The 21617-nt window shown below is 43.2% G+C and overlaps 1 protein-coding gene across 1 annotated transcript in view; it reads left to right on the forward strand.

Annotated features, from left to right (window-relative positions):
* The window catches only part of ADGRF3 (adhesion G protein-coupled receptor F3), a 48904-nt gene that overhangs the window by 20553 nt on the left and 6734 nt on the right, over positions 1 to 21617 (forward strand). Inside the window, exons 4-6 of the mRNA XM_033938905.1 lie at positions 4411 to 4581; positions 7674 to 9038; positions 12675 to 12716. Coding sequence (XP_033794796.1) covers positions 4411 to 4581; positions 7674 to 9038; positions 12675 to 12716 — 1578 coding nt within the window. The remainder of the gene's footprint in view (positions 1 to 4410; positions 4582 to 7673; positions 9039 to 12674; positions 12717 to 21617) is intronic.

A 21617-nucleotide genomic window follows, 5' to 3' on the forward strand; every position in this document is an offset into this window, starting at 1 on the left:
GAAACAGAAGGAGGGGAGAATGGGCTAAGTTTTGGAATGGTGATGATCTTGAAGTCGATCGATGAATGCTGGAGAATGTTCAGATCTTGTTTTGACAGGAAAAAAGTTACAATGATTGCCATAAAGGGGGTTAACTCATTTTAATCAGTAAAAACTTATTGAATTTACACTGAAAGCAATAGCACTTTGCTGTCACCGTAATTTTCTCACACACATTTCTGTAATAATTACTACTGCTCTTGATGCAGATTTTTAAAAAAGGATTTTTATTGAACAGCGGATTAAACGTTTATTCAGAGACTATCTTCTTTTGATTGACAGGGACTTAACTACATGAGACACCTGGAAAAAAAATTCCCTAGAGTGTGACACTCATTTATTTATTCATTCAGTCTGTTGGATTTCTATAAAGCTAAAGCTAGCTAGTATGTGAGCGCCCTTGCCGCCTACAAAAATAGGTGTCAGTAAGTGGTAGGGTTACCAGACATCTGGATTTACCCGGACAAGTCCTCTTTTTAGAGGACCGTCTGGGCATCCAGACAGGTTTCCAAAACTCCGCAGTTTGTCCAGGTTTTGAAAACCGATTTGGAGCTTGGGGCTGCATATGGAGGGCATCACAGGGCAGGGCCATACGTCCTCTTTTTTTTATGGACATGAAAATCCAGCAACCCTAGTAAGAGCTCACACGCTGATGGCCATGTGATAATGGGAAAATTAGCATGTGGCCATTATTGGTGCGAAGAAAAAAATTGGCCATTTCCCGGCAGTGCTAAAAATGGCCTTAGCAAACAGGAAAAACCTGCCCTGGGAATGGAGGAGACCACTCTTAAGCACTGTTTAATAAAAGTGCTCCTTATTGCAGAAACTCAAGCTAAACAGGAGGCACTATTATAATCATCCCCTGTCATTATTCAACCATCCACTGCGCAATCTTGTAAAATATGGCCACGTTGCACACAATACTGACATATGTGTGCGTATGTGTATACCTCTCTGCCCAAGATCAATTCTGTAAATACGTGTACACCTTAAGAGTATGTATTTTTCAGGTAGATGTTTGCATAGGCGGAGTCTGGACAGTTGACCAGTTTTCTTAAATATCCAGCTGGTGGGAAGGTGTGTCTCACTGGAAGAGCTGCTGCCTCTGCACTCATAGGTTGTGAAATCAAATCCCAGTGCTGCTCCTTGTGAGCCTGGGCAAGTCACTTAATCCTCTAGTGCCCACAACTTTGAGTGTCAGCTTTAAATGCCAAAGCCACAAAAAGGCAGTATACACGTCCTTATTCCCTTCCCTATTATTTCTGGGTATGCTGAGGAGTTTAGAAGTTCCAAGCTAACAGACAACAATCCTGGCTGGGAAACTACATAAATAAAACCAGACAGACCTACAACGCATTCCGTAAATCAATCAAAACCACTCTGTTTGACAAACTTAGAAACATAGAAACATAGAAATAGACGGCAGATAAGGGCCCACGGCCCATCCAGTCTGCCCACCTTAATGTCCCTCCCCTACCTTTGCCCTGTGAATAGATCCCATGTGCCGATCCCATTTTGCCTTAAAATCAGGCACGCTGCTGGCCTCAATCACCTGTAGTGGAAGACTATTCCAGCGATCAACCACTCTTTCAGTGAAAAAGAATTTCCTAGTGTCACCTCGTAGTTTCCCGCCCCTGATTTTCAACGGATGCCCTCTTGTTGTCGTGGGACCCTTGAAAAAGAAGATATCTTCCTCCGCCTCGATGCGGCCCGTAAGATACTTGAACGTCTCGATCATGTCCCCCCTCTCTCTGCGCTCCTCGAGCGAGTATAGCTGTAATTTGTCAAGCCGTTTTTCGTATGGTAGATCCTTGAGTCCCGAGACCATCCGGATGGCCATTCTTTGCACCGACTCCAGTCTCAGCACATCCTTGCGATAATGCGGCCTCCAGAATTGCACACAGTATTCCAGGTGGGGCCTCACCATGGATCTATACAATGGCATAATGATTTCCGCCTTACGACTGACGAAACCCCTTCGTATGCAGCCCATGATTTGTCTTGCCTTGGACGAAGCCTGCTAAACTCATCACCTAAACAGACCGACCTTTGCTCTACGCTTTTTTTCCCCTACAAACCTGAAACAATCTCTCAGGCAATCCCAACCCCCTCTCACATCCCCTCCCCTCACACATTTGTAATTCGCTGAATGTCCAGCCTTCTTTCGATGTGAACTTCCTAGAAGTCGTCTGACTATGGCAGTATAGAAAAATAAAGTTATTATTATTATTATTTGCCAACAGCAAATAATTGGCTTGGAAAGAGTGGTATTGCTTACATCTTTTGCTGGAGAAAGCCAAGAAAAAATGCATTCAAAGGTCAATAATATTTAATTTTACACTGGAACGTGATAAAGACGGGGCATTGAGGGTTCCTTTCCAACAGCATATATAATATACTCCAAGGCAGATGTAAATGTGCATGTGTATTCTATGCATTCATTTAGGTATTTTATAAAATGCATTTGTACCTCATAATTAGATTATATATATACTATATATATAATCTATAATGTACTGATCAGATGCAACAAGAAAGGCGGAAAAGTGGACAAGTGTTTTAGATTTAAAGTGTAAGGTTAATCAGATTGGTGCTAAGATGTGTCTTAACCTGTTGGCAGTGGCCCAGCTTTTGAGAGGACTGTGGTGAGGTGGGATATGGTAAACCCGGGGGGGGGGGAGGGGGGGAAGGGAACAAGGACTGTAATCCAGTTGCATTTCCAGGATTTCCCTAGTGAATATGCATAAGATCTGTTTGCATGCAATGCCTCCATTGTATGCAAATAAATCTCGTGCATATTCATTGCGGGAATCCTGAAGCTCCCAACTGGATTGCAACCCTCATTTCCCACCCCTGCCATACCCCAATACAGTTTATTGGGTTTACAATGCCAAATATCAAGGACCAACTTTCCATAAGAACATAAGAATAATCTTATTGGGTCAGACCAATGGACCATCAAGCCCAGTAGCCCGTTCTCACACCCTTTGAATTTCTGTCACTCCGGCCTTTTCAGTGACAATATTGTCTGCCTAGTCCTAACTATTTTCTTTGGCTCAACCAAACCCCATACATTCACTTTATCTCTGCCTAACAGTTTATTTTGCAAACTTCCTTTTTCTTCATCTTGTTCTCATTCATTTTGTCCTTGCTCTTCTCTTCTGCAACATCATCTGCTTCTGTAGTTCCTCAGTGCTCGGCGCTATCACTTTTAGAACCTGGCTTGCTAGGAGTAATTAGCACACAAAACATCTTTCACAGATAGAAAAACACTTTACTTTATTGTTTGCCTCACACCAATCATAGAATATAGCCTGGCTTACCTCAGCTAGCTGCTACAGGCATCAGTCTGTTTTCCCAAGGCCTGCCTCTGCCTATATCTAGGGAAAATTTGAGAGTTCCTTTTTCTCCCTCAGGAATCTCTCTAGAATGAAACCAGCCTGGGGCAGAAGTATCCCTCTCTGTCTAGGTCCTGCCCCTGTGACTCAGCAACAGTTCCACCTCCTCTGAGGTAACTCAGCTCTAGCTGCTGAGCCCAGTACATCCTAGGATCTGTAGGGGTTTATTTTTTTTTTTTTTTTCTAATTAGCACCCCCTGCTACCCGGGGCTATAATATTCACATTGACAAGTTAAAAAACCTTAATCTGCCACAGCGCCATTTATAAAATTTGACCGTAAATGTTTAAATTCCTGAAGATCTAAAAAAAATATTTATTGAATCGGGTTACAAAAATTCAAAAAGATCGCTTAATCGCCAACTATCAAAGTTATATGAGATAAAATTGGGATCAAAAAATTATATTTTTATTTTATTTAAACCATATTAAAGTGATAATAAGTGCTCAGAATTCAAATGCTAATCCTGCAGTGGGTAAGCTATATAAATTCCATCATTGCACTAGTCAAGAAATTATTGTAAATCAAAACTACTTATCTGTGTCAATTTTAGACAACATATTTTTCTTGTTGGCTCAAATATTAGTTGTGGGATTGGCATTTGAATACTAAATTCTTGAAGAAACACTTGATATATTTGCTTTCATCCTTCTCGGTTAATTAATTTTTTCAGGAACAATGCATTTGTTCCTTCTGGAGTAATTTTCTATAGTTTGTTCTTCTATTATTTATTCTCCCTTCTTTTACTTTGTGGGCTTAATGCAACATTAATTAGTATTTTAAATATGTTGTATTAATAGCTGTATTAGATGCAGAGTTTATGAGATTGTATTTTTTAACTGAAATGTCTCAGTTTTTCTGTTGTGAACTGCCTAGAACTACTGGTGGGGCGATATACAAGAAAATAAATTATTATTATTAAAGACAGTTTATGAAACTCCCTGAATTTCTGCCTATTTCTTTTTATTTTGAAGGCAAAAGCTAGTAGTGAGATCGTAGAGATACTGCAGGACCTCAACAATATCATGTCTTCTGCTAACTCTGAAGGAATCAGTCAGAATTTTTTGTCTCAGATTCTGGGTATGTCAGCGAATGCCGTTAAAGTGAAGAAGTCAAAATTCACTTTCGATGTCAAAACAGCATCAGTAAGTCTGCATTCCAAATTATATAATGCATTATATGGTAATATTTATCATATTTTTGCTCCATTAGACGCACCTGACCATAAGATGCACCCTAGATTTAGAGGAGGAAAACAAAAAAATTCCATTCTGAACCAAATTCTCCCTACCAGGCTCTGCACCCAACCCCACACTCCTTACCAAGCTCGGTACCCTGTCTCCCCTAACTGCCAGGCTCTGTCCCCTGTCCTCCCTCTGGTGGTCTAGTGGTAGGTCGGGACATGGCACAGGGCAGGCAGGGACAGGGCAGGCAGGTAGGGACAGGGGACAGGGTGGGCAAGCAGGCAGGTAGGGACAGGGGACAGTGTGGGCGGGTAGGTAAGTAGGCAGGCAGGCAAGCCTTCCCCCCAGGCAGGCAGTAGGCAAGCCCCGGCCTCTCCCTCCTCCTTCCCTATTTTTAATTCGGCAGGGTGGGCAGGCAGGCATCAGCCTCTCCCTCTTCCCTCCCTACCCCTAGGCAGGCAGCAGGCAGGCCCCAGCCTCTCCCTCCTCTCTCCCTACTCCCCAGGCAAGCAGCAGGCAGGCCCCAGCTTCTCCCTCCTCCCTTCCTATTTTTAATTCAGCAGGGCAGGCCCTGACACTCTCTCCCCTCTCCCTGTGCATACCTTTTTTTTAACTTCTGGTCCCTCCTTTGCTGGACATGGCACCATCCCTCGCTGGATGCGGCACCTTCCCTCGCTGGACATGGTGCCTTCCCTCGCTGAAAGTGGTGCACAAGGCTGGCTGGCTGCCTGGTCCCCACCACTTCCCCCAAGAATGGCTGATGCAGCTGCCTCCTGTTCTCTTGCAGCATAGCGCCGCACCAGGTTGCCTGCCTGGTCCTGCGCCACTTCCCGCAAGAACTCAGTTCTCGCAGGAAGCGGCACGGGATCATGGTGTGCCGCTATGCTGCAAGAGAACAGAAGAGGAGGCAGCTGTGTCAGCCATCAGTTCTCGGGGGAAGTGGCGGGGACCAGGCAGCCAGCAAGCCTTATGCACTGCTCTCAGCGAGGGAGGGCACTGTGTCCAGCGAGGGAGGGCGGCAGCATTAAAATAAGGTAATGGGGGAGGGCACTTTGAGTATTCGCTCCATAAGACACACGCTTATTTCCACCCACTTTTTTTGGGGAAAAAGTGCGTCTAATGGAGCAAAAAATACGGTATATAGGTGGAGGTCAGAAGCACAGCAGTGTCCAGGCAAGTGCTATTGTCAGTCGCATAAGAACATAAGAATAGCCTTACTGGGTCAGACCAATGGTCCATCAAGCCCAGTAGCCCATTCTCAAGGTGGCCAATCCAGGTCACAAGTACCTGGCCAAAACCCCCAAAATAGCAACATTCCATGCTACCGATCCAGGGCAAGCAGAGGCTTCCCCCCATGTCTTAATAACAGACTATAGATGTTTTCTCCAGGAATTTGTCCAAACCTTTCTTAAAACCAGCTACCCTATCCACTTTTACCACAACCTCTGGCAACACGTTCTAGAGCTTAACTATTCCCTGAGTGAAAAAAATATTTCTTCCTATTGGTTTTAAAAGTATTTCCCTGCAGTTTCATCAAGTGTCCCCTAGTCTTTGTAATTTTTGACGGAGTGAAAAATCGGTCCACTTGCACCCGTTCTACTCCACTCAGGATTTTGTAGACTTCAATCATATCTTCCCTCAGCCTTCTCTTTTCCAAGCTGAAGAGCCCTAACTTTTTTAGTCTTTCCTCATACGAGAGGAGTTCCATCACCTTTATCATCTTAGTCTCTCTTCTTTGAACCTTTTCTAGTGCCGCTATATCTTTCTTGAGATAAAAAAAACCCAGAATTGAATGCAATACTCCAGGTGAGGTTGCACCATGGAGCGATACAGAGGCATTATAATATCTTTAGTCTTGTTAACCATTCCTTTTTAATAAATCCTAGCATCTTGTTTGCTTTTTTGGCCACCACCACACATTGGGCGAAAGGTTTCATCGTATTGTCTACAATGACAACCAGATTCCTTTCTTGGGCGCTAACCCCCCAAGGTGGACCCTAGCATCCGGTAACTGTGATTTGGGTTATTCTTCCCAATATGCATCACTTTGCATTTGTCCACATTAAATTGCATCTTGCACTTGCATGCCCAGTCTTCCAATTTCGTAAGATCTGCCTGCAATGTTTCACAATCCGCATGTGTTTTAACAACTTTGAACAGTTTAGTGCCATCTGCAAATTTAATCACTTTGCTTGTCATTCCAATTTCCAGATCATTTATAAATAAGTTAAATAGCACCAGTCCCAATACAGATCTCTGCAGCACTCCACTGTTTACTCTCCTCCATTGAAGAAAAATTACCATTTAACCCTATCCTCTGTTTTCTATCCGATAACCAATTCTTAATCTAAACTGAACTTTGCCTCCTAACCCATGACTCTTTAATTTCTCAGGAGCCTCTCATGAGGAACTTTGTCAAAACCTTTCTTAAAATCTAGATACACTATATCAACTGGCTCACCTTCATCCACATGTGTATTCACACCTTCAAAGAAGTTAAGCAAATTGGTGAGGCAAGATTTCCCTCAGCTGAACCCATGCTGACTGTCTCATTAAATCATGTTTGTCTATATGTTCCACAATTTTATTTTTTATAATTGTTTCCATCATTTTACCCGGTATTGAAGTCACACTTACCGGTCTGTAATTTCCCGGATCTTCCCTGGAACCCTTTTTAAAAATCGGCGTAACATTGGCCACCCTCCAGTCTTCAGGTCCTACAGATGATTTTAACGACAGGTTAGTCACAGAAAACCTCTCAGTTCCATCTACTTTCAGTCCAAGGATTCATATAGAAATCTGTAGCTTTTGAATTGATTGCCTGGTATAGTACTAGAACTACATTTTCTAGTTCACATTCCAAACTTCTAGAGTTTGCAGTTCAAAGCATGCTTTGTCACACTAATATTTACTGAAAAAGTATTACTTACGCATACAAGACACATGTAATTGCATGCTCCCAGTTATAGAATTGCCTATCACGATTATACTTTGCCACATGGATGGTCAAAGGTATTTGAAGAAATGTAACAGCTGTCCTTTTCTTTTTACAGTACGTCCTGGATGCTGCTAACCAGGTTCTTAATGAAAAGTCATGGAAATTCACAAGTAAAAGAAACTTCAGTCTTGGTCCCCGGCTCCTTCAGTCTATGGAAAAACTTTTCCTGAAGATGGAGCCTGGTCATGAACCCATGAATATTACCTATACCAACATTGAGTTTCATGGTGCTGTTAGCTCATGCAGTGATTTTAATGATGGAAACATTTTGGAGGTTGAAGCAGGGGTCAAGGTTTCATTACCAGAAAAAACATTTTCTACTTTAAATTGCTCTGCTCAAGTTTATTCAGTAGCTTACAAAACCTTGGGTCTCAACTTTCCTAACCAGTTTGAAGAAAGCAGTGAGTCAAGCCAAAAGTTTGAAATTACGAGTGACATTATAACTAATGTCATGGTTCTGGATAAACAGCAAGCGCAGAAAGCTAATGTGAATATGACATTCAAGCATGATGGCATGAAATGTGGACACATTTTTATTTGTGCTTTCTGGAATTCCACCCTAGAAAAGTGGTCATCGGATGGATGCACCACACACATTGCCAACGGTGTTACAAACTGTTTCTGCACCCATTTAACATCTTTTGCAGTTCTGATGACAGGCTCTGTGTCATCAGTTGAAAGTGTTCATACAGCTATTTTGAATCACATTACAAATACTGGCCTTACTATCTCCATAGTTTCCCTTGTCGTATGTATTTCACTACAAGTAGTTCTCCTTCAAGATGCTAGTAACCTCACAGCACATTTCCGACATGTGATTCTTTTAAACATTGCCATCTGTCTGCTCTTGAGCAACATCTTCTTCCTTATGACCTCTTTCGTGAGTGCCAAAGACCAGAAGGAACTCTGCATGGTTGTAACCTTTTGTTCCCATTTTTCCTTTTTGGCTTTTTTTGGCTGGACCCTGGTCCAAAGCCTTTTTCTATGTTCCCGCTTGGTTTTTGTATTCCACCATGTCAGCAGAACAAGATTTCTGATTCTTGCAGTTTTCGTAGGATACACATGCCCTTTTGTCATTGCTTTGGTTACCCTCTTGAAGTTCTCACCAACAAGCAACTACTTTGGAGATAGCATATGCTGGTTGGAAGCCTGTTCTGGGGCCTCCCTGGCCTTCACTGTGCCAGCAGTCATAATTCTCCTGGGAAACTTCTTTGCACTACTTGTCGTGATCCGAACACTCCTGAGACCATTTGTTTCTGATAATGCCAGTGAAGACAAGGAGACCATCGGGAAGCTGGTTAAAGCCGTTGTATTCTGTGTCCCACAGTTTGGTTTGACCTGGGCTGTCGGAATCCCATTACATGTATATTATAACTCCCTGGTATTACAATATTTATTTGTCATTCTAAACCCTCTTCAGGTATGTAATAGCTATGTTCATCTTTAATGCAAAAATTGTAAAGCTTTCTTTTTTTCTCTACAATGCTTTGTTCATGTAATATATTTGCTTATAAGTATGTGATATACCAGTTGGCTCTCTGAGTGCTTCTTAAGACAGTCTCTGAGCAGTCTTCTCCCCTGACTTCTTCTTATAGGTTAGATCCCAATCAAAGTGCCAGCATACCTTAAATTATTAAACTTGTACAAAGCACTAGGTCCGATTGATAGTCCTAAGAAAGCTCCTTGTTTTTAACAGTGAGGCAACACTAACTCCTCTTTTTGCCAGGATCTATATTTGGTAGGTTCACACCAGTTTCTTATAGTCTATACTAGTCACAAATCAATAAGTCTAATGTGAATTGTAATCTGGCTTTAAAAGGGTCAATCAATAATAATAATAATAACTTTATTCTTTTATACCACCATAACCAAAAGTTCTAGGCGGTTTACACTAAAAAGAGTTGGACAATCAGTGAAATACAATAATACAGTAAAAAAATACAAATATTTATAAAACAGAATTTCAATAATAAAACTCACTAAGTAATAAACTTATCGAACAAAGTGGTCTTAATTAATTTCTGAAAACTGCAATAGGATAACATGCCCCTCCCATGGCCACACCCCCTTTGAGGTAGGCACCATGCCTTACAGAATAGCACACAGGCAGATGCACGTGCACATTTTAATGGGTGCCAGTGTCAATTTTTGGTTGTTAGCGCCCAGTTATTGACATTAATTGGCTTGCTGGCCAAAGAATTTGCTGGCCAAAGAATTTGCGTGTGCATCTCGGGAGCATGACCAAGTTTTGACACACATATCTAGGCACCATATATAGGATCTGGAGGATGTTGTGTAAGTGTTGGTACCAAGCTATAGAATTGCCCTGACTGTGCTACAGAGAGATGAACGCTATTCAAAGTTGCATCTGTAAAACAGAACGAGACAAATACAGGAGTGTTTGAAGGATCTTCTATAACTATATGAATAAGCATGTTTATTTACATAAAAAAAAAGCAAGTTTGGTTTTGCTCTGAAGTCCTCTCACTTGTGCACAATTTCAAAGAGTAAATTACTGGCTTTCATTCTATTGATCAGTACTTCAAGGTTATGCAGCTTGTGTAAAATTAAAATCAGTCAGTAATCTTGATAACAAAATGTTTTGTTATCAAGGATTATAATCCAGGCATTTGTGTGGTGAGATATCTTGATGCCAAGAAAGATTGCTTTTTGTTTTGCCTCAGGAACATAAATAACTGAAGTCTGCTTTCCTCTAGATCAGTGATTCTCAAACCAGTTCTTGGGACATACTTAGCAAATGGGATTTTCACAATGAATACGCCTAAAATAGATAGACATACTAGTGCTGCCCGATTTCTGATTCAAATCGATTCACCGATTCACTTTGGGTGAATTGATTCGAATCGATGTGTATTTTTAAAAAATCGGCCTCTCCGATTCGGGACCCAACCCTCCTCCCCGTGCCCGGCTGTCATCGCAATCATGAATCCTGTTGTCGCCGCCGCCGCCACTCAAAACATTTTTTTAAAAAACTCTCTCACTGGCTTGTAGATTCCCCGGCCTGATTTGGCACAGCCTGACGTTCTGTGTTTGACTCCGGCTAAAGAAAGTAAAAAAGACAAACCCCCCGAAAAACCAGGCGATTTTTCAAACCCTCCTGGTAACACTAGCCTGGATTAGCAGCTGCACCGCTCTCTCCTTCCGTAGCTTTAGCGAGTCAATTCCCTTCTGCAGCCTCAGGGTCTCTGCTAGGCCGTCCCGCCTCCGATGATGCAACTTCCTTCTTCCTCAGAGGCGGGACGGCCTAGCAGAGGCCCCGAGGCTGCAGAAGGGAATTGACTCGCTAAAGCTATGGAATGAGAGAGCGGTGCAGCTGCTAATCCAGGCTAGTGTTACCGGGAGGGTATGAAAAATCGCCTGGTTTTTCGGAGGCTATTTTTCTTTTTTTAGCCGGAGTCAAACACAGAACGTCAGGCTGTGCCGAGTCAGACCGGAGAATCCACAAGCCGGTGAGAGCCGATGAGAGCTTGTTAATCAGGAGGGGTGCCGATGGACCTAGGAGACAAGAGGGAAGAGTGCTGATAGGAGGCGAGGAGAGGAGGGAGTGGTGCTGCTAGACCTGGGAGGTGAGTGTGTAAGGTACTGCTTCTAGTCAGAGGGGAGGGAAAGGGAAGGGAGAGGATCCCTGCTAGTCGGAGAGGAGAGTTGCTGCTTGCCCTGGGGGTGGAAAGGAAAGGTACTGCAGTTAGTTGGTGGGGGAAACGGAAGTAGAGAGGAGGGGAGGGAGAGGGGAGCTGAGTGGTGGAGGAAGGTGAGAGAGAGGTGCTGCTGGATTGGGAACAAAGGAGAGTACTGCTGGATTTAAAATGGAAGAGGGAAAGCTGCAGCAGGACTGATGGGAGAGCAGTGGAGGAGGAGAGGGGAAAGGGGAAGAGCAGTGGAGGAGGAGAGTGAGAGGGGAAGAGGGAAGAGAAATGCTGCTGCTGCACCCAATTGGGGAGACAGAGGGAAGGAGGGAGAAGGAAGACCAGGAAGGGAGAGGAGAGGAAAGAGAGATGCCAAGACCATGGGAGGGAGGGAAAGGAAAGACGATACTAGACCATGGAGGGAGAGATGTCAGGGCATGGGGGGGAAGACCAGGGGAAAGGAATGGAAATGGAAGGGGAGGACACAGATGGACGATGGATGGTTAGCACGGAGAAAGAAGAAAGAAGCGAGTTATCAGAAGACAACCAGAGCCTGGACCAACATGATTTGAATAATGCCAAGACAGCAAAAGGTAGAAAAAAATAATTTTATTTTCTGTTTTGTGATTACAATATGTCAGATCTGAAACGTGTATCCTGCCAGAGCTGGTGTTAGACCGCAAACATGAGCTAGAATTGAACAGAGAGAGGAAAAGTCTTTTTTGTTTGTTTATTTTGTTTACACCACAGCGCCAGTGTGGTTAGGAGAGGGCAAAGGGGGTGAAGAGGCTATAAAATAAACCCACCAGGATATTTTTTAAAAACACCCAATTGGGCAGGAAAATCGAATCGAATCATCAATTCAATAGGCTGAATCGAATCGAATCAAAATTTTTTTTCCTGAATCGGGCAGCACTACTACATACAGTGGAGGCAGCATTATCATTGTGCATTTCCTGAAAACCCAACTGGCTGAGTGTAATCCAAGAGTGGGCTGAGAATAATTGCTCTGATATATGTGAATAAATCTTTATTAATTAGTTATGAAGTTAGTCAAACTATGCAACAAGTTTTATATATATATTGCATAAAACAATTCCTTATAGTTTGCCCCACTCTTTTTGGGTGAGAGGTTGTTTTTTTAGTACCAGTATTTGTTTTCTGTTGCAGTACATTCTGCTTGTTATTTTTAATATTTTTCCACAGATTTATATTTTATTTGAATCATTATATATAAAGCATATTGGAGAGTGCTATGAAGATCTGAGCTTAAATTAGTTTGAACCAAAAGTAACTTTATTAACGATTTGGTGATCAAGAGGAATCAATATTAATTAGCTATTTATACAGTAGTTAGCACTTGCAGATTATACCAAAGGCAATTGAAAGACTCCTCTTTCACACCACAGGGATTCTTCATCTTGTTGTTTGGGTGCCTGTTGGATAAAAAGGTTAGTAGGCCATGGTTGCCAGTATCATACTTTCCTCTCTATGTGTAGTGGGTCTTCTACTACCTGACCTGGTTCAAGAAATAATTCCTTATTCCCTCCCTCCATTTTCTTATCTTTTTTTTAGCTGATGTTAAGATGATGCCAGCATAAGAAATGGCATTTGCTTGTCATAGTACTTTGTGCAAGCACTGTGACGGGATGTACATCCCATCACCAGAAACTACGAACTAGAGGAGAAACACCTCACTGAGAAAGCACTACCAGAAGACCAGGAATAGGGAAGTCGAGTCTTTAAAGAAACCGATGACAACTTATTTGCATATAGATTTAAATACTGGGGAATTGCCTGTTGGGAAGGACCTTTAGTTTCCCATGGCCTCCAGGCTGAAGGAACCCAGAAGGAAAACTTGTCAGGAGTCTTAGGTGACCCTCGAGGGGATGAATACTGGTATTTGCCTAACCCTTGATAGGTTAATATTCTGACATGACCAGAGCATGGCCAAAGGCCAGATTACCTTGTTTGATAAAGAGTGACTGGTGGCTACTAGAGTGACCATATGGCCAGAAGTGACTGAGTGACAGGTGGTGACCAGAGTCTAGATCACTGCAAGCACTATTAGAGGAGAGCACTCAAGATGCTCACATACACAAGGCAGCGCCTAGCCACAGGCACTTATGGGAAAATTCTATAAAGGGCCCCTCCTATGGGTGGAGCCTTAGGTACCTGGGCCAACCAGGCCCTAGGCCCCTCCCCAGTGCATCCTACAATGCACCGGGAAGGAACAGGCCCACCATTCAGATGAAGGTGGGCCTACTGGCTAGCAGAAGGACTTATCAGTCCATCAAAAAAGGTTAGAGGGGGTCCCTGTGGGGGTGGGTGGTTCAGGGTGGGGCTGGGCGGTTCGGCAGGGGGGTGAGGGGGGTGTCCGGCAGGAGGGACTGAGCATCCCTCCTGCTGGTGATGAACACGCCGGTTTGGGGAGGGTGGTGGCAGGAGAGATTGGGCATCCCTCTTAGCTTAATGCGTAGGGGGGGGTGTCACGGCAGGTGGCGGCAGGAGAGATTGGGCATCTCTCCTGCCACGATCGTTACGGGGGCAGTTCCACGATTCTCTAACCGGCATTAAGACATACGCCAGTTAGAGAAACATGCTTTTAGGTGAAGGACTTGACCCCTCATTTGCCTAAAAGGTCTTGTTTTGGGCATTTGGGACTTGGATGATTTTTTGGATAAGAATGTGTTCTAAACTGCTGAACATAAAGGTAGACAATAAAATATCACAATGCTGGACTAGTGCAAACAGTTTCACATAATAACTTTGCTTTATGCATATTTCATGAGTATGCCTCAGCCCTACCACTCCTCCGCTGTGCTATCTTGTGACTGCAGGGAGATTTATGTGGCACTTCATCACCGGCTGCTCATATTTTTGATCTGTGAAAATTCTTCATGCATTCTTATAAAAGATGTTATCTTCTAATGTAAGAGTGATGTATATACTTAGCTTGTCAGCCAACGTCTGGGAGTCTAACCTGACATGTTTCGCGCCTAACGGCGCTGTATCAAGGGTCTCCCTAAGTGTAGTACAAAAAGAAACAGTTACCAATGTGTTCTGCATAACTGCCCCTACAGCTTAACCCTCTTACTTCAGTAAAATTAAAATAGAAAAATGTGCTTACCGAGTACGCGCTAGTCATCCGACTCGTAGTATTGTTAAGAGTAAGATGGCCGCGGCGTCTGACCTCGGAATATATATAGCATCTACATTCATTCATAATCCTGCACCTCCCCCATAGAATCTGATTGGATAAATCCCTAGCCAACCAAAGACATCCACTCTATCTCAGCATTCAAATCTGAAGGTGCTACAGTATCCAGTGTAAAGATGTACCTCTGTTCACTTTCATTCAATTTGTTGTGATGTGATGTGGTTGTGTCAATACCCGCCAATCCATCCTTGAACCTCTTTCAAAATTTGTAGACCATTTTTTAAGTGATGAGGTCCTTAAGATTACCTCTTACATCAAGGACTTGTCCCAGTTTTTGAGGAAAGTTGAAGATATGGAGATTGACATGCATAATAAATGGATGGTGACTTTGGATGTCACATCCTTATACATGCAAATTCCTCAAATTGAGGCTTGTATAATAGTTGATGAAATTCTTCAGCGTAGACAAGATCCCCAACGCATTACTACAGCATTTTTGAACCAACTTACACATTGGGTTATCCACGACAATTACTTTAAATACCAGGACCAATATTTCCAGCAGATTCAGGGGGTGGCCAAGGGGGCCACTTTGGCCCCCTCGGTGGCATCTCTGTACATGTCCAATTTTGAAGATAAATTTGTATATGGGTCCCTTTGGTTCTCTCAGGTTTTGTATTGGGGCCGGTTCCTTGATGACATATTTTTCCTTTGGCAGGATACTAGAGAGAACTTAGATGAGTTCATTGACCACCTGAACTCTGTAGATGTTAACATAAAATTTACAATGACATGCCATAGCACTTATATAGAATTTTTGGACATCGCCATTTCGGTTAAGGAGGGCCGCATGAAAACCTCTTTATATAGAAAACCGATTACCAGAAACACGGTCCTACATTTTGACAGTTTCCACCCCTATAAATTACGGTTCAATTTACCCATAGCCCAATTTCTCCGTATTCGTCGTATATGCTCCTCTGTGGGAGAGTTTAAAAATCAAGCTGTTCTCCTTTCTGAGCATTTTAGGCAGAGGGGCTATCCAGAAAAGGCTATTAGGCAGGCATACTTACGGGCTAGATTTGCCCAACGTGACCTCTTGCTGCAGGAGGCTAGCCCTCCTTCAGATACTGTAAATGAGATATTGACCTGTGTGCTTCCCTTTTCTAGGGCAGCCAGTAAGGTGGTCGGCTTGATGAAGCGCCATTGGTACATTGTACAGACCCACCATATTTTTCAATCTTTCCCTAGGATAGCATACTCAAGAGGGGTCACGTTGGGTCAGAAATGTAATTCCCAGAAATATGGGGGGACTCTCGAGAGAGTAAGAGAGAGGCATAGTAGATGTGGCAGATGTCAATGGTGTGCTTCCACTATTGAGGGAGATTCGTGGGAGGTTCCCAGGAGAAATATGATTTTGTACTCTAGGACTGACACAGATTGCACTTCCCAGGATGTGGTATATGTGATCATTTGCCTTTGCGATCTGATATACGTGGGGCGCACATCGAGACCGGTACGTGTGAGGCTCACGGAGCATAAATCACGGATTGTGAATGGGGTTTTGCAGACCCCCCTGGTAGACCATTGGAAGACTTACAACCACACGATTGAAGAGTTGAGATGGCGTGTTATCAGTAGAGTTATTGGGAGGGATGGTGGGAAAGATCACAACAAATTGAATGAAAGTGAACAGAGGTACATCTTTACACTGGATACTGTAGCACCTTCAGATTTGAATGCTGAGATAGAGTGGATGTCTTTGGTTGGCTAGGGATTTATCCAATCAGATTCTGTGGGGGAGGTGCAGGATTATGAATGAATGTAGATGCTATATATATTCCAAGGTCAGACGCCGTGGCCATCTTACTCTTAACAATACTACGAGTCGGATGACTAGCGCGTATTCGGTAAGCACATTTTTCTATTTTAATTTTACTGAAGTAAGAGGGTTAAGCTGTAGGGGCAGTTATGCAGAACACATTGGTAACTGTTTCTTTTTGTACTACACTTAGGGAGACCCTTGATACAGCGCCGTTAGGCGCGAAACATGTCGGGTTAGACTCCCAGACGTTGGCTGACAAGCTAAGTATTTACATCACTCTTACATTAGAAGATAACATCTTTTATAAGAATGCATGAAGAATTTTCACAGATCAAAAATATGATTAGCCGGTGATAAAGTGCCACATAAATCTTCCCGCAGTCACAAGATAGCACAGCGGAGGAGTGGTGGGGCTGAGGCATACTCATGAAATATGCATAAAGCAAAGTTATTATGTGAAACTGTTTGCACTAGTCCAGCATTGTGATATTTTATTGTCTATTCTACATTTTGGGACTGGTAAAATTATTTATTATCATAGCCATATTTGTGGAGGGGAACATAAAGGTAGGCCATTCTCGAACCCCCCCCTCTTTGAATGTTTTTTTTGAGAATGGACACTTCCCTGCTTCCTACTTTGTGAGCCTAGAGACTTGGACTAAAAGGGGACTTAGAAGTTGTTTTTGGTTATGCCGCTCCATGTGTTTATGTAAACCACTGAGAACTATGAGTAAGATTCAGCGGTATATCAAATCTGAATAAACATAAACATAATTTAACCCGGCATAGATGCAACTACAATCTAAGCACCCACAGTAACAATCATAGACCTAGTGTAGCTGTAGGTGCTAAATGCAGCAAGGGTGTGCATAATTTTACAATATTCTATGTTATGCACATATATGGTTGACATGCCCTTGTTCTCCCCCATGCTTTGTGAATGCCCTCTTTCTATTTAAGCACTAAGCCAGTTGCATGTGCACTTAACAGCATTGCTGCCCCTTACAAACTTACTGCAAAAGTGCTGGTATTCTGCACATTATATAGTCTACAAAATTCCCAGCTTGGTTACTAAGTTCACTATGCTCACTATTCACAAGTAGCACTCATTCCATTATCTTATAGTGAAATGTTACCTTCAGTGTATTTTCTTCATGAGCATCAGTGGTTGTCTTTTCACATGGGGAACACTCCATGGCTTGTCTGCATCAGCCCTTTACTCAAAACATTACTTGCAAAATGATTAGTTTGCTTTACTTCTAAACTGCTAATATCAACTAGTTCATTTAAATGCAGGCCAATCTCCAACATGCACCATAAGAAATGCCATATTGGTATAGACCGAAGGACCATCAAGCCCAGTATCCTCTTGCTAACAGTGGCCAATCCAGTGTTCCAAGTACTTAGCTAGATCCCAAGTAGTAAAACAGATTTTATACTGCTTATCCTAGGAATAAGCAATGGATTTCCCCAAGTCATCTTAATAATTGCCTATGGACTTCTCTTTTAGAAAATTATCCAAACCTTTTTTCAACCCCGCTAAGCTAACTGATTTTACCACATTCTCTGGCAACAAGTTCCAGAGTTTAATTACACATTATATGAAGAAATATTTTCTCTAGTTTGTTTTAAATCTAGTACTCAGTAGCTTTATCGCATGCCCCCTACTCCTAGTGTTTTTGGAAAGAGTGAACAAGCAATTTTCATCTACCCTTTCCATTCCATTCAGTCTTTTATAAACCTCTATTATATCACCCCTGAGTGGTCTATTCTCCAAGCTGAAGATCCCTAGCTGCTTTAGCCTTTCTTGGTAGGAAAGTCGTCCCATTCCTGTCACCCTTCTCTGTATCTTTTCTAATTCCACTATATCTTTTTTGAGATACAGTGATTCACCCATTAGAGACTGAGGCTTATTAAATGTACAGTTACACGTGCAAATGGGACATAATGTAGGTGCCCATAAAATTACTCTTCATGTTTATTGAGCAAGTACTGTTATGCATATGCCTATCACCTGGCTGCTCTGGATAGGTCTGCTCTATCGGAAGCTAAGCAGCAGCAGGCCTGGCTAGCACCTGGATGAAAGACCACCTGGGAATACCAGGTGCTGTAGGCTGAGGGGCCACATGTTGGGCAGCAGTGACATAGTGGAGCCACACTGTACTCTGCCTTGAAACATCACAGGGTGGACTCCTCACTGTGTGTTGCCAGGGGTCAGTGACTTGGTGGCATATTCTATCCATCCATTCATTATGAATGTATATCCCCAAGACAGTTTTATAAGTACATAACATTTTTACAAATCATTTGTAAAATTAGCTACTGTACTTTCTGAAAATTTTGGTGTAATTGCCAATGTGTATTACTGCTCATGCCTTATTTGTGCTATCTCCTGCACTACTTAAGAAATAAAACTTCTGATCTTTTTTTTGTGTGAGTGGGAAGTTTCCACCTCTTTCCTTCCAATTCCTCTAGCCTTTAGAACGTGTCATGAACCATGTTTCACCCACTCATGGCTGCCTCAAGGGCAAAAATTAAAAACAATGATCAAATTAAAATTTCCAGTGCAAATAGCAGATGAGTCTGCACTAGTAGGTTTATGCATCTTCACCCACAAGGACTTGCAGAAGGCATCATCTAGCTTTTCAGCTCCACCTCCTCAGTTTTTCTTCTGCAAACAAGATGTGTAGGTGCCTTCATCTGCTCTGATTCCGAATTTTTGAGTTTTTAGTCCAAAATTTGAGGCTTTTCAGTGCCAAAGTGGTTCCCAGTAGTGCTGGGACAGCTTTGCCTGAGAAAAGCTGCAGACTGCATTCAGAGTTCTGTTGCTGAGAGAGCCACCTTGTTCACAGGCCACCTGCCTGGCCAGTCTGCCCTAACATTTGACCCCTGGGAGTACGGCTCACTCTGATTATATAGAGAGCTTGAGTGCAGGCTACATTTGGCCACCGTGTCAGTCTTGGAGTTTTTGTGGATGCCAGCTGTGTCTCCCCCCACCCCCGAAGAATTATGAAGGCCAGTAGGGGAGAAGGTTATAGACTAGTTAGCTAGGGTAAAAGCAGCCCAAAGAGAAAAGCCTGATGAGTATCCCTGCTTGGTTGAGTCAGACAGCTTCCCTATGTGCCAACTGAGGTGAAAGCTGAGACAGGCATTGCACATAGCAGCAATGGGAGTACAATTACTGTGTATGAGAGACATCGGGGTGCTGTTGAATTAGGAGTTTTTAAGCACTCCTGGAAATTCCTTGATGCTCTCCTCCCCCTAAAATTCCAATTTGAGAATTTTTTTGTGTGTCCCCCTGGGCGTGAATTTGCTGCCGCATTGGCCATATTGTTTTTTTCTGATTTTATTTTAAAAGCCTCAAAACTCTTTGATTTGCCTAATAATCAATAGGGATGGATTCTCCAGGTCTTTCTACCACTATATCATGCTTAAGATGCACTGGACAGTCGCCTGAGGAGCACCCATGCACCACTTGCCATAGGGCAAATGATAGGGGGTGGGGGCCATGGGCTTAGCTTCCCCTGGTCTCTTCAGAGGCCTAGAGTCCCAAAGGGCAAGAAGTGGGTCATACTGCCCCACTGGAGTCCTTGGTGAGCTACAAGGCACCACCCGTGAATAAAACTATGCGGACAACCAGATCACAGGAAAGGAACTTAAAGGAACATAAGAATTGTTGCTGCTGGGTCAGACTAGTGGTCCATCGTGCCCAGCAGTCCGCTTACGCGGCAGCCCTTAGGTCAAAGACCAGTGCCCTAACTGAGTCTAGCCTTACCTGAGTATGTTCTGGTTCAGCAGGAATGCAACAGAGGTCCTCAAAGGTCCCCAGCCAGGTTTTTGATTCAGAGTTTGTGGCTTTAATGTATAATGCCTGTTTAAAATATAAAAAGTCTGCAATGCCCCCTGAATCTGGAACTTTGAGAGAGCAGGGGGGTTTACTTCAGAGAAGATTGGTCCCTGCACAGCCAGAAGGGTGACAGGACCCTGAAGTCTAGTCGAAGAAGGACTGGAACGACTGGGGATTAGAGTCCATCCCTCTGTGCACTAGAAGTGTCTCCTTTCTAGAAGATGCAGGGTCAAGTGGATACATCTAGCCAGGAGTCTCCGGTGCTGTTTAGACCCTGCTGTATACAGATTTTTTTAAGTCTACAGATTTAAATGCGATTATTGCAGTCTCTGTGTGGGAGCTTAATTTGGAGGTCCCACAGGCATCAACTGTACAGCAGTTCCTGCTAAGCAGTTTCAAGTCTCAATCCACCAATCTTCCAGCGCATCCAGAGATGACAGGGATGCTGACAAGACTTTATCCTGTGACTTAGGAGTTCCAGGAATATTTTTTGTCTCACTGAAGGTGGATTCCCTGGTGGCACAGGTGACAAAATGCACTTCACTACCAAGTGAAGAGGGAGTGGTCTTGGAAGATTCTCAGGATCGCAGGTTGGATCTCCTTATGAAAAGGCAGTTTGAAGCCTTGGCTTTGGGGCTCAAGGTGGCAGCAGCGGCCTCCTTTGTGGTATGAGCTTGCCAAAAAATGTTATGTCAGGCTCCAGCTTCAGAGGATGGTGTGATACCCCCGCCAGTAGTAATTTCAGGGAAGATTATGTTGCAGGCGCAATGTATGACATCTTTAGAGTCTTAAGTAAGGTGTCTGCATATTCTATTTCCACCCGCATGATGCTTTGGATCTGGCAATGGGCAAGAGATTTGGCCTCCAAGGCACTTTGAGCAAGCTTCCCTTTAAGGGCCAAATGCTTTTTGGCAAGGGATGGGATGATCTGATGACCAGTGTATTGGATCAATGTCTTTGCCAGATAATAGACCTCAGACCCTAAGGGGATCAAATCATAGCTCCTTTTGAAGCTACAGGCAATCTCAACAGACCTCATCAAGTTCCTTGGCTCAGAGATACTTCCAAGGATCTAGGCAGAGGTTTGGAGCTGCTAACTGACCCTCAGGTTCAGGTGGCTGCAAGAAGTCTCAATGATGCCAGACCCTTTTTTGACTGCCCCAGCTAGGTGGGAGATTTGTGGAGTTTGGGAAAGCCTGGTAATGCATTTGTACAGACATCTGGGTGCTGGACATCATTCGCAAGGGTTACAAGCTCAAGTTCCTTCATCCTCCTTGGGATTTTTTCATAGATTCACTGGCCAGAAAAGATGACCAGAGTGCAAGATACAGTACAATGCCTGTTGCAAATACTCCAGAGGATAAAAAGGTTCCTGGGAATGCTTCAGATGCATGATTGCAGGTTCCTAAACGTTTTAATAATGTAACTGTAAGGTGGAATAGATATCTCTCTTGCCTCTTTTGATGTTGTTCTGTTATATTCCGAGGCCAGCCCCCTTCTTCCTTTTTTGGCTTTGTATG

This window comes from Geotrypetes seraphini, chromosome 3 (assembly GCF_902459505.1).
Source record: "Geotrypetes seraphini chromosome 3, aGeoSer1.1, whole genome shotgun sequence".
In the NCBI taxonomy this organism is placed as follows: Eukaryota; Metazoa; Chordata; class Amphibia; order Gymnophiona; family Dermophiidae; genus Geotrypetes; species Geotrypetes seraphini.